Source organism: Heterodontus francisci, chromosome 32 (assembly GCF_036365525.1).
Source record: "Heterodontus francisci isolate sHetFra1 chromosome 32, sHetFra1.hap1, whole genome shotgun sequence".
In the NCBI taxonomy this organism is placed as follows: Eukaryota; Metazoa; Chordata; class Chondrichthyes; order Heterodontiformes; family Heterodontidae; genus Heterodontus; species Heterodontus francisci.
Genome location: NC_090402.1, coordinates 50755251 through 50768398, shown reverse-complemented (window position 1 = coordinate 50768398; position 13148 = coordinate 50755251). Strand labels below are relative to the sequence as shown.

General features: G+C 45.9%; 1 protein-coding gene across 4 annotated transcripts in view; it reads right to left on the bottom strand.

Annotated features, from left to right (window-relative positions):
* Positions 1-10841, bottom strand: part of LOC137347803 (tetratricopeptide repeat protein 28-like) — a 492214-nt gene extending 481373 nt beyond the window's left edge. For 3 of the 4 annotated variants that reach the window (XM_068012797.1, XM_068012799.1, XM_068012800.1), the window contains exons 1-2: positions 10755-10841; positions 1179-1285 (exon numbers count right to left, since the gene is read on the bottom strand). In XM_068012797.1, the coding sequence (XP_067868898.1) occupies positions 1179-1271 (93 nt within the window). In that variant the 5' untranslated portion in view covers positions 1272-1285; positions 10755-10841. Of the gene's footprint in view, positions 1-1178; positions 1286-9410; positions 9444-10754 lie in introns of those variants that run through there. The other variant, XM_068012798.1, reaches the window with a different exon arrangement.
* Positions 10842-13148: the final 2307 nt, after the last annotated feature.

Sequence of the window (13148 nt, the reverse complement as noted above, 5' to 3'; positions counted from 1 at the left end):
AGGCACTCCCTGTGTAGGAAATATGATACATTCTTGGCAATGCATTAACCTGCTGCATTGCTGTTCTTTGACAGGTTAATAGTGAAAGCACCTTATGGAAGTTAGAACCTCTTTGGAGTTTTTGATCTTGTTGTTTTAGAACTGATCACAATGAATCATGGATTCTGGATGGACCATCAGTAGAGGCCTCAATGCTCCAGGACAGGAAGGATGGAGAAGAAAAACAGCAAGTGCCCTTGTTCCTTGGTGTCTGCCAGGACTCAATGGGTAGTGCTCTCGCCTCAAGACAGAGGTGGTGGGTTCAAGCCCCACTCCAGAGACTTGAGCCCATAATTTAGGTTGAAGCTTCAATGCAGTACTGAGGGACCGCTGCATGGTCAGAGGTGTCATCTTTCAGCTGAAACAAAAACCATGGCCCCCATCATCCCCCTCAGGTGGCTGCAAAAATCCTACAGCAGGTAATTGATCCCTGGTGTCCTGAACAGTACTTATCCCTCACTCAACATCACTGGAACAGATTAGCTGGTCATCATCACATTGCTGTTTGTCGGACCTTGCTAAACATGAATTGGCTGCCATGTTTCCTACATTACAACAGTGACTACACTTCCAAAGTACTTCATTGGCTGTAAAGCAGTTTGGGACATCCTGAGGTTATGAAAAGTGTCATATAAATCTTTCTTTTTCTATCAAATGCCTCAGTTGGGAAATGTGCTTCTGGGGCTCACTGCATCAGGCTTGATTATGACACCTTCTGTGGTTGAATAGCCTGAGGGCCTCATTGGGAATAGACTCGTCCATGAGAGATGGAGCCTTAGGCAAAGCATTACTGGAGCTGAAGAAGGAAGCAGTAAGTGAATTCTACCTCCTCTCCTACAGGGAGGTTACCAGTTACTGTGCATCAGTCAGACTCACCAACCGAATGGAACACATTGCGAGTTCACTCTGTAAAGCTCCAATGCCAATGTGCAGCCTTGCCAAATTTGGCAGATCATAGTACTGTGACAGCACATCTCTCCACCCTTCGCTACCCTCACAAAGCCTCTGCATTAGCACTAGAACCTTGCAAAAAACATCTTTCAAAAGTCCAAGCCTGAATATATCAAACAAGATACACAGATTGCTGTGGGTGAGCACAATTTGCCCCACTGTTTAAAGGCATAACCTATAATGCTTGCCTTTTGAGAATCCATCATCGTGCCTGTTGAGGTTGGTTCTGGAGTAGAGGGAGGATCTGTTGGAATATTGCTCTGGTCAACCTTTAAGATCATCTTCACTCACAAGTCTGTGGGATCAAAAAGCACGTTAATTCACAGAATCGCTGAGGAGGCTACATCCAATTCCTCGCCCTCAGCATCTCTAGATATCGAGCCACATTACCACATATTCCATCTGGCAGCATTTACCCTAAACCACAAAAGACCATGTCCCTGTGGTACAAGGGCAATATGCCCAGTTTTACAGTTCTGTGCAAAGGCTGCTTCATTACGTATCTTGACTTTGTGTAAAGGTATAAAACAATTAATAGTGAGTTAGGAGTCTGTTATACATCTCACCAATATTTATTTCCATTGATTTCATTGGAAATAAAGATCAGGAGAGATGTAAAATGGTCAGCTGGCTCGCTGACTTCAGTTTAGCATCATTGCTAGGAGTTAAAATGACCTCCTATCGTCCTCATCTGACAGCACTCCCTTAAAAAGAGCATAACAAAAAAAACAGAAGAAATAGGAGCAGGAGTAGACCATACGGTCAATTGAGCCAGCTTCGCCACTCAATACAATCATGGCTGATCTTCAGCTTCAACTCCACTTTCCCACCTGCTCCTCATATCCCTTAATGCCCCGAGAGACCAAAGATCTGTCTATCTCAGCTTTAAATACATTCAACAATGGTGCATCCACAACACTCCAAAGATTCATAACCCTTTGAGTGAAGACATTTCTCCTCATCTCAGTCCTAAATGATCGGCCCCTCATCGTTATTCTGGCCCCCATGTTCTAGATTCCCCAGCCAGGGGAAACAACGTCTCAGTGCCTATTCTGTCAAGCCCTTTCAGAATGTTGTATGTTTCAATGAGATCACCTCTCATTCTTCTAAACTCTAGAGAGTATATGCCCAATTTACTCAGCCTCTCATCACAGGACAACCCTCCCATCCCAGGAACCAATCTAGTGAACTTTTGCTGTACTGCCTCCAATGCAAGTATATCCTTCCTTAAATATGGAGACCAAAACTACACACAGTACGCCAGGTGCGGTCTCACCAAAGCCCCATACAATTGTAGCAAAACCTCTTTATTCTTGTACTCCAATCCCCTGGCAATAAAGGACAACATACCTTTTGCCTTCCTAATTGCTTGCTGTACCTGCATACTAACTTACAGGGTTCATTGTACAAGTACACTCAAGTCCCTCTAAACATCAACATTTACAAGCTTCACACCTTTTAAAAAAATATTCTGCTTTTCTATTTTTACAACCAAAGTGAATAACCTCACACTTCCCCACATTATACTCCATCTGCCACCTTGTTGCCCACTCACTTAACTCTTTGCATCCTCTTTGTGTCCTCCTCACAGCTTATATTCCCACCTTGCTTTGTACTGTCAGAAAACTTACATACATCACTCTCTGTCTCTTCATCTAAGCCATTAATATAGATTGTAAATAGCTGAGGCTCCAGCACTGATCCTTGCGGCACTCCACTAGTACAACCTGCCAACTTGAAAAGGCCCCTTTTATCCCTACTCTTTGCAGCCTGTCCATTAACCAATCCTCTATCCATGCTAATATATTACTTCCAACTCCATGAGGATTCTGAGAGCTATAGAGGAACAGAGGGACCTTGAAGTAGCCAGAGAATCACTTGCAATGGCTCTTCTTCCCACTCCTGCATTGTTACCTCTGGTGTCCTCCAAGGATCTATCTTTGGTCCCCCCCTCCTATTTCTCATCTACATGCTGCCCCTTAGCGACATCATCAAAAACACAGCATCAGATTTCACATGTTGAGAACACCCAGCTCCACCTTACCATCACCTCTCTCGACCCCTCCACTGCCTCTAAATTGTCACACTGCTTGTATAACATCCAGTATCGGCTGAACAGAAATTTCCTCGAATTATATATTGGGAAGACCAAAGCCACTGTCTTTGGTCCCTGCCACAAACTCTGCTCCCTAGCTACTGGCTCTATCCAACTCCCTGGCAACTGTCTGAGACTCACTCAGACTGTTCACAAACTTGGTGTTATATTTGACCCGAAGATGAGCTTGCGACCACATCACCAAGACCACCTATTCCAACCTCCATAACATTGCCCCTCACCATCCCTGCCTCAGCTCATCTTCTGCTGAAACCCACATCCATGCCTTTGTTACCTTTAGACTTGACTATTCCAAAGCACTCCTGGCTGCTCTTCACATTCTACCCTCTATCCTCGGTAAACTTATTATCCAAAATCTGCTACCAGTGCCCTTACTTGCACCAAGTCCCATTCACCCACCGCCCTGTACTCCCTAGCCTACAGTGGCTCCTGGTTAAGCTGCACCTCGATTTTAAAATTCTCATCCTTGTTTTCAAATCCCTCCATGGCCTCGTCCTTCCCTATCTCTGTAATCTCCTCCATTCGCACAAACCTCCGAGATATCAGGGCTCCTCTAATGCTGGCATCTTGAGCATCCCTGATTTTAATCATTCCACCATTGCTGGCTGTGCCTTCACCTGCCAAGGCTCTAAGCTCTGGAATTCCCTCCCTAAATCTTCCGCCTCACTTCTTCTCTTTCCTCCTTTAAGATGCTCCTGAACACCTAACTCTTTGACTAGGCTTTTGGTCATCTGCCCTAATATCGCCTAATGTGGCTCAGTGTAATATGTTGTTTTATAATGCTCCTGTAAAGCAGCTTGAGACCTTTTATTATGTTCAAGTCACAACACAAATAGAAGTTGTTGTTGCATCTCCATAGATCCACAGATGCAAGTGTTCAAAAGGCATTGGAAAGCCAAAAAAGGGACAAAACAACCCTAATGTGGAAGGAAATGAAATAGAAGATGAAGGGAAGAAACTGAGGGAGACAGTTAACACCTAAAGTTGTTAAATTTAATTCTCACACCAGAGGGCTGCAGAGTGACCAAGAGGATGTTATAAAACTGTTCCTGAAGTTCAGACCAGACTTGGTTAAAGCCAAAGACAGAGGTCAGAGTGGGAACTGAGAGGTGATAGGAAGCATTATTTTGATGGGGTCAGATCACACATACAGGTGGAACGGAACAGAGGTGTCCAGAAAAGTAGAACCCAGTAGTGAAGACAGCTCCCTGAGCAAGGGAATACAGTATACTGGATAATATTCATAAAATAATATTCATAGAAGTTTGTTAAGCAAATTCAGAAAAGGTTCTAAACAGACAATTGAATCATGTGCTTAGACAAACATCACACTCCTCTCATACTGTAAACTGGAGTCTTATCTAGCATCTGCTCAATTGCTTGACAGGAGTCCATCAGTACTTCGCTGGAACCTGGATATAACAAGACTAGGGCTTGCCTGAATTTTCTATGTTAAATGTCAGATGGCAGATCTCAGCCGTTCCACAACCAAAACTCTCTACCCTATTGCATCGATTTGAGAACCGTGGTGAACAACCAGGCAGAGGAGAAAGAACATCCCCTTCCTCGAACAGAGCAGCACCCAGCATGCAAGAGACAAGGGCCAAATGTCTTCAGCTATAAATGCTGAGTGGATAATTCTACTCGACCCCCTTCTGAGGTTCACCATCACAGATACCAGCATTCGGCCAACTCCACATCACATCAAGAAGCACTGATGCAGCAAAACTTATGGGAGCTGGTTAAGAGCTGAAGACCTATGCACTACAGATAGTTGCTCCCCTAGCCAAATTATTCCAGTCCAGGTACGCCAGTAACATCTAACTGACAAAAAGGAAAATAGCCCAGGTATGTTCTATCCACAAGATACAGGACAAATCTAAGGTGGTCAATTACCATCCTATCAGCCTCCTCCCAATCAGCAACAAAGTGATGCAAAGAGTCACCAACTAGGACAAGAAACGACACCCAGTGGGTACTGCCAGAACCACTCAGTTTCAGACCTAGTCACAGCCGAGACACACAGATACTAGAGTTGAATGTCAGAGGAGAGACAACTGATTCTGTCTTTGACAGCTGGGCAGCATTTGATTGAGCGTAATACCAAGAAGTCCTATTAAAATCAAGATCAATCATGGTCAAAAGGAAAACACTCCCATGGCTAGAGTCATTCCTGGCATAAAGGAAGATTGTTACTGTTGTTGGAGGTCAATCATCACACCCATCAGAGCCTCTGCCACAGGGTTGTCCAACCTTTCCGTGTGGGGGGGGGGGGGCCATATTACAATTTTTATCTTACATGGGGGGGGGGGGGGGGGTGAGACAATTTCAGAAAGATAAAGGCATTAAAAAGTTATCTTACTATTAATTAAAACAACAATAAATGTGCATTTTTGTGAAGAAGCTTTAAAAGATTAATTTATTGACTTACTTTCTGGTCACTATGTTGGATACTGATTTAGTGCAATACCTGGCATTATTTTGCTTGCACAAGTAGTCAATGTCTGCCTGCACACTTTTTGTAGCAATATCCATCTGTCAGGAGTGAACTTGATCTCTCTCTCTGTCTCTTTCTCTCCCTGTGTTCCCCCCTCTCTGTGTTGTTCCCACCCTCTGTCTCGTCCTCCCTCTCTGTGTCCTTCCTATCAGTCTCTCTCTCTCTGTCCGCCCCCCATCTCTCTTTGTTCCCCCCCTCTCTCTTTGTTTTCCCCTTCTCTCTTTGTTTTCCCCTTCTCTATCTTTGTTCCCCCCCCTCTCTCTTTGTTTTCCCCTTCTCTATCTTTGTTTCCCTCTTCTCTATCTTTGTTTCCCCCTTCTCTATCTTTGTTTCCCCCTTCTCTATCTTTGTTTCCCCCCTCTCTCTCTTTGCTCCGCTGACTTTGTTCCCTCTTTCTCTTTTTGTTTCCCCCTCTCCCTCTCTTTGTCCCCCACCCCCTCTCTCTCTTTGACCCCCATCTCCCCCCTCTCTCTCTCCCCCTCTCTGACAGTTGCGGGAGCGGGAGTGCTCAACAGAGCAGCTTTGTGGTTGGTCAGTTTGTTTAAAAACATTGCGCTGTCAGTTTCACAGCTGCTGAAGCAGGCACGCACTTACCAACTTCGGACAGATTCAAGGTTTTCCGACTTTTTTTGAAAGCCCACCAGAAAACCTCGAATCTGTCCGAAGTTAGGAAGCATGTTCCTGCTTCAGCAGCTGTCAGCTGTGAAACTGATAGCACGATATTTTTAAAAAGGCCACTCTACAAGAAGACGACAATGGGAAATTTCCCATCTCCAGTCACGGATCCCTGGTGAGGATCTGGGTACAGTTTACATCCGCGGACCGGACGGAAACCTTTGGTGGGCTGAATCATGGCATGCAGGCCGTCTGTTGGACAACCCTGCTCTACACAATCAGGAGGGTGATGGGATACTCAACTGGACAGGTGCAGCTGCAACAACACTCAAGAAGCTCAACACCATACAGGACAGAACCGTCTGCTTGGACAGTACCCCTGCTACTGAACCCAATGTGCAATCCCTTCACCACCAGCAGACTATTTAAGTGTTGTATTGCAGGAACTCACCAAGTTTATATTGACAGCACCTCCCTCCCCTGCAACCTCTACCACCAAGAAGTAATGTCATGGGAACTTCACCAGCTGCAAGTTTTCCTTCGAGTCACACAACATTCTGACTTGGACACAGATCCCCATTGCTTCATTTTCGTTGGCTCGATATCCCACCGCCACCACCTTCTCAACGCAACTAAGGGGCAGATATACAGCCTCCATCCCAAATACAAATCTAAGAAAAGCACATGGTGGAGCCCACATGAAATGCCTGCACAAAGATAGTTTTTTGCCTTGCTTACAATACCATGTCACAATACTGTGAGGGAACTGAGTGACTGCATTGACATGTTTGGCACCTCCCACCATGCAGCCAACACCTGCACTCTGACTGGAAGATTGGATTCAGTTCCAATTAGGGCCACTCTCCTTTGGTGCACTTTCTGCAGCAGGACCACTACCTCTACAGCATCAGAGGGAGCAGTGTTGCCTACATGTCTTTACTGGCTAATGTTTTTTCTACTTGTCAAACTATTGATACCTTTACCTTAGATTTGAACATCAGCAAAGCTGAAAGGAATGAGTGAAGCATTGAATGATGGGTTTGCTCTTGGTCAAATTAAAATCCAGCAAGTATACCTTCTGACCAATGAATGACACTTTGAGGAAGGATCCATGGGATAAAATTAACCATGATAACGCCCCAATGACCATATATAGGACTAACTTAGTTAAGGAATCTAAGGTCATCTTCTGCCCATCCAAATCAAGAGGTTCTTGGGGAAATAACTGTAAAAAAAGAATCTTGAAACAGATTTTCGAAAAGAGAGGAAGTATTAAGAATGAAAGTTGAAAGGTTAGGAAAGGGATGTTTATTTGCATAGGAGTGATGTGTCCAGAAGTAAAGTTGATAGGCTGAGATGTAATTCATCTGGAGCATAAACACTGGTATAGACCTACTGGACCAAATGGCTGTTTCTATGTTGTAAATCCTATTCAATTCTATGTAATAATAGCTTAAGTCTTTGAACCCAGACAGTAAAGTAACAAGTTCGTGATACCCTGCTTACTGCTTACATACAAGGTTAGTTAAACTCGGATGAGAAGAAGACAATCAAAGGCAGAAGGCAACAACCACAGGTGGCAACTGACTACAAGTGCCTCAGAGAAATAGCCAAATAGCCCAGAGAAAGGCAAAACCACTCAATGCTACAGCAACCAATTTATTAAAGGGGAAATGCATGTATTATGCTCACATTGCAGCCAAAGACTGGAAGATTACCAGTCATGTGTTGAACACAAACTGGAAGGTTCACTTTGCTAAGCCAAATTGGAATCTTGAAAACATTGAACATTGTCACACTGATGCTGAGCAAAACTAGGCTAATGGTGAGAAATAATTAATATTGAGAAGGACTGTGACAAAATACAAACTTGAAGAACAGCCGTGTAAATAGCAGAGGCAAGGGTACAGAGTTTATGACAGGAGCCACCTAAGGTGGCTTCAGTCTTCCCAATGTTCAATCACAGAACAATCTACTGTGATAGCCCAGATTAACGCTGACATCACTTTCTACAGTAATTTGCTGATTTCTGAAAGTCATAAAATTCAGTCACAATAATCTGACATTGTTACAGATCAATAACATCGCTTTTCCCATTCTGCCAATAAGAGTACACTTCCTGTATCTAGACTTTTTATCGCCTACCTCTCAACCAATTATCAACCCAGGTCAAAGGTTATCTCCTATTCTGCATGTTGTCATTTTTGCTAATAATCTCTCATGTGCAATCTTACTAAGTCTGGTAGTCCCGATAGATAGCATCCACAGTCTCTTATTCCCTGATTTAGCGACCTCCTCAAAAACTTCAACTAGATTAATCAGACGCCTACACTTCACAAATCCAAGCTGACTCTCACTGATCAGCTCATACCTGTTCAAGTGCTCCGTCAGTCTATCTCTGATGATAGATCCCAACACATTCCCACTAATGTTAAACTGATGGGTCTGTTGTTACCTGTTTTTTCTCCTCCCTTCCTTCTTAAATAATGGAAGGACATTCACAATTTTCCAAAAGGTACAGGTTCCACATCGAGAGAGATTTCAAAATTAACACATCTGCAATTTCCTCACTTGTTTCTAACACCCTGGAGTCCTGGAATCTGGTCTATCTAAAGTCCTGTTATTTTCTCCATTCTCACTTTTTGGCTTATTTGAAATCCAGTAAATTCTTCCCTTTGACTTATTTTTAGGATCCTTTGTACCACTGGTTGTTTGAACTGGAAGCTCAACGCCATCCAGGACAAAGCAACCCACTTGATTGGCACCCCATCCACCACCAGCACACCATGGCAGCAGTATGTGCCATCTGCAAGTTGCACTGCAGCAACTCACTTACTGGTTAGGCTTCAGCTGGAGTTTTGCTTCCAATTCTGGGCACCACATGTTAGGAAGGATGTCAAAAACTTAGAGATAGTGCAAAGGGGATTCAATGGAATTTTGCCAGGGATGAGGGACTTCAGTCACATGGAAAGACGAGGGAAGCTAGGGTTGTTCTCCTTAGAAGGTGAAGAAGAGATTTGATCAAGGTGATCAAAATCATGAAGGGTTTTGATAGGGTAAATAAGGAGGATCTGTTTCCACTGACAGAAGGTTAGGTAACCAGAGGGCGCAGATTTACAGTGATTGGCAAAACAACCAGAAGCAATCACCAATAACCGCCAAGTTGATTTCAGTTCTATAAACTATCCGTACCTCAGCAGAATGAGTGTGAGCAGGAGGTGAGCTGCCAATGCTGCCTTACCCCTGAGCCCTGCCAGTACTACCCTCCCCCGAGCCCTGCCAGTGCGGCCTTACCCCTGAGCCCTGCCAGTACTGCCTTCCCCCAGAACCCTGCCAGTGCTGCCTTACCCCTGAGCCCTGCCAGTACTACCCTCCCCCGAGCCCTGCCAGTGCTGCCTTCTCCCAGAGCCCTGCCAGTGCTGCCTTACCCGAGCCCTGCCAGTACTACCCTCCCCCGAGCCCTGCCAGTGCTGCCTTCTCCCAGAGCCCTGCCAGTGCTGCCTTCTCCCAGAGCCCTGCCAGTGCTGCCTTCTCCCAGAGCCCTGCCAGTCCTACCCTCCCCCGAGCCCTGCCAGTGCTGCCTTCCCCCAGAACCTGCCAGTGCTGCCTTACCCCTGATCCCTGCCAGTACTACCCTCCCCCGAGCCCTGCCAGTGCGGCCTTACCCCCGAGCCCTGCCAGTACTGCCTTCTCCCAGAACCCTGCCAGTGCTGCCTTACCCGAGCCCTGCCAGTATTACCCTCCCCCGAGCCCTGCCAGTGCTGCCTTCTCCCAGAGCCCTGCCAGTGCTGCCTTACCCGAGCCCTGCCAGTACTACCCTCCCCCGAGCCCTGCCAGTGCTGCCTTCTCCCAGAGCCCTGCCAGTGCTGCCTTCTCCCAGAGCCCTGCCAGTACTACCCTCCCCCGAGCCCTGCCAGTGCTGCCTTCCCCCAGAACCCTGCCAGTGCTGCCTTCCCCCAGAACCCTGCCAGTACTACCCTCCCCCGAGCCCTGCCAGTGCGGCCTTACCCCCGAGCCCTGCCAGTACTACCCTCCCCCGAGCCCTGCCAGTGCTGCCTTCTCCCAGAGCCCTGCCAGTGCTGCCTTACCCGAGCCCTGCCAGTACTACCCTCCCCCGAGCCCTACCAGTGCTGCCTTCTCCCAGAGCCCTGCCAGTGCTGCCTTCTCCCAGAGCCCTGCCAGTACTACCCTCCCCCGAGCCCTGCCAGTGCGGCCTTACCCCCGAGCCCTGCCAGTACTACCCTCCCCCGAGCCCTACCAGTGCTGCCTTCTCCCAGAGCCCTGCCAGTGCTGCCTTCTCCCAGAGCCCTGCCAGTACTACCCTCCCCCGAGCTCTGCCAGTGCTGCCTTCCTTCACCACTGCCAATGCTGCCTACCCCCCGAGCCCTGCCAGTGCTGCCTTCCCCCCTGAGCCCTACCAGCACTGCCTTCCGTCACTCCTGCCAGTGCTGCCTTCACCCAGAGCCCTGCCAGTGCGGCCTTACCCCCGAGCCCTGCCAGTGCTGCTTTCTTTCACCACTGCCAGGGCTGCCTTACCTGAGGCTGCCACTGTCTCGAGCTGAGCCACTTTGACCAATGTGGTGCAACAGCAACGGCGCCATGGCAACCAGGACACTGGAGAAGGAGCTTCCTACGTGATGGCGTCACCCTGACGTACAACGGAAGGGAAGGACCGCCGTTCGCAGCTGTGAGCGTCAACCAATCAGGAAGCACGTCGCAGCGAGGTGACGTCACAATGAGGGAAAGGTTCATTCAGCTGGACCTGTGTGAGCTAAGAGCGCGGGGATACAGAGTTACAGTAATGAACAAATACAACAACTGATACCAATAAAATGCAACTTATTTGAATTAGTGCATCAAGACAAATAATGAGTTTCCGTTCCAGCTCCAGGCACTAGCTCTCACCTCGGAGGTTGTGGGTTCCAGAGACCTGGTCGCAAAATCTTTGCTGACATTTCCAGTGCGACACCCAGGGGGTGCTGTCTTCCATTTCAGATGTTCAAATGAGGCCTTGGCTCCCACTTCAGGTGGATGCAAAGGATTGTGTGGTACCATTGAAAAAAAGAGAGGAGACCTGATCAATAATTATCCCTCAAACAGCATCACTAAAATCAGATGATCTGGTTATCATCTCATTGCTGTTTGTGGGAGCTTGCTGTGCGCAAATTGGCTACTATGTTTGGTACATTACAACAGCAGCTTCATTGGATGTAAAGTGCTTTGGACTGATCTGAGGCTGTGAAAAGCGGAATAGAAATGCAAGTTCTTCGAATTAGATCAAGAATCACTCCCAAAATACGCAGGGATCAGATCAGCTTCTGAAACAGGCCATTTGGTATGCTGGAAAGACTGAGGGGCTGTCATTTTTCAGGATTCCTTGACCATTTTTTTCCACTAGTAAGATCTGGAAAAAAAAGGTTACATTTAAATTTGGGGGTTTCAAAGCAAATGTATTCAAATATATTGAAAATCCAGTGAGGTAGATAAAATACTAATAAGCTGTGCTTTGATGTTACTTTACTATAGACAGTAAATAAATAAACAACTAAGCCCCACCTCGACTATCAATTTATTGTGATTGTAAATCACTGGTCCAGTCTGGCTGTGAGCAGAGGGTATTAACAAAGATAGAGATATAACTCATCAGTTAGATCTTCGGTCAGAAAGCAATGAAGGAGCGTTTTGGCCAGGTTCAGAAGGCGAAGGCAGGAGTTCCTTTTTCGTCAAGCAAGACAACCAACTGACGTAGGGAAGTGTAACGTGTTCTTTATTTTGTATTATTGCATAAAGGCATATCGTACTGATTGAATGAAGTGCATCTGATCAGAAATGTTGGTCCGTATGTTCATTTGCTGTGAAATAAAGCAACTTAAAAATTCATATCTGGACTCCCCTCTCCAAATGTTCTCTCAGTCACCTTTCGAAAAATTTGGAGAGACACGTGGGGAAATGTGCAAAAGACATGAACATCAGATCACAAAAAAGTACTATTGTTAGACTCCTGAGTTATACCATTGTATAGTCAGATTGTTAGCAAAGGGTTAATCAGATGGGACTTCTAGCAATTTCTCTTAATATTAATTTTGTCCTGTTAACTGTGTCCTATAACCTTTCAATTGTGGCTGGTCTGACAAGCAGTTACATTGTCCCTTTGCTAGAAACAGATTGTGTAACAAAATCTTAGGAGCTTGTAGTGTGAATGGGTGTGTAGACAACACAGTTTTCCGTAACTTATTCATCTTTCAACTTCATAGACACATAGGAGAGGTGGGACATGTTTATGATGGTTGGGTGTCTGTAAAGTTGAAGGTGGCACGAAGGAATACAGTCTAGCATGATGGAAAAGTAACACCCGCACAAAGTGTTGGAAGATCTTTGATCGTTCATGAATTTCTGTAACTGTCTTCAGACTAAAGGTTTCATTGACGGATCAATCAGGATGTGTGAAACTGATAAAGGAAAATTAGATATTGCTGAAACATAATAGGATTGGAAAAAAAAATGTTAACGAGTGGTTTCTGCAGATGATAGCTCAGAGTTCAATGAGACCTGATCAGCCTTGAAAATCCTTTCAAACTTAAGACTGGTAACGTGTGAAATTTTCCAGTGAACTCAAAGTTTTGCCAAGAGTGCTGCTGTGAATGTTTAATTAGTGAATGTTTAATTAGTGTCAATATTAATTATCATATGCTTAATAAATGGGCGGCACAGTGGCGCAGTGGTTAGCACCGCAGCCTCACAGCTCCAGCGATCCGGGTTCAATTCTGGGTACTGTCTGTGTAGTGTTTGCAAGTTCTCCCTGTGTCTGCGTGGGTTTCCTCCGGGTGCTCCGGTTTCCTCCCACAGCCAAAAAGACTTGCAGGTTGATAGGTAAATTGGCCGTTATAAATTGCCCCTAGTATAGGTAGGTGGTAGGGGAAAATAGGGACA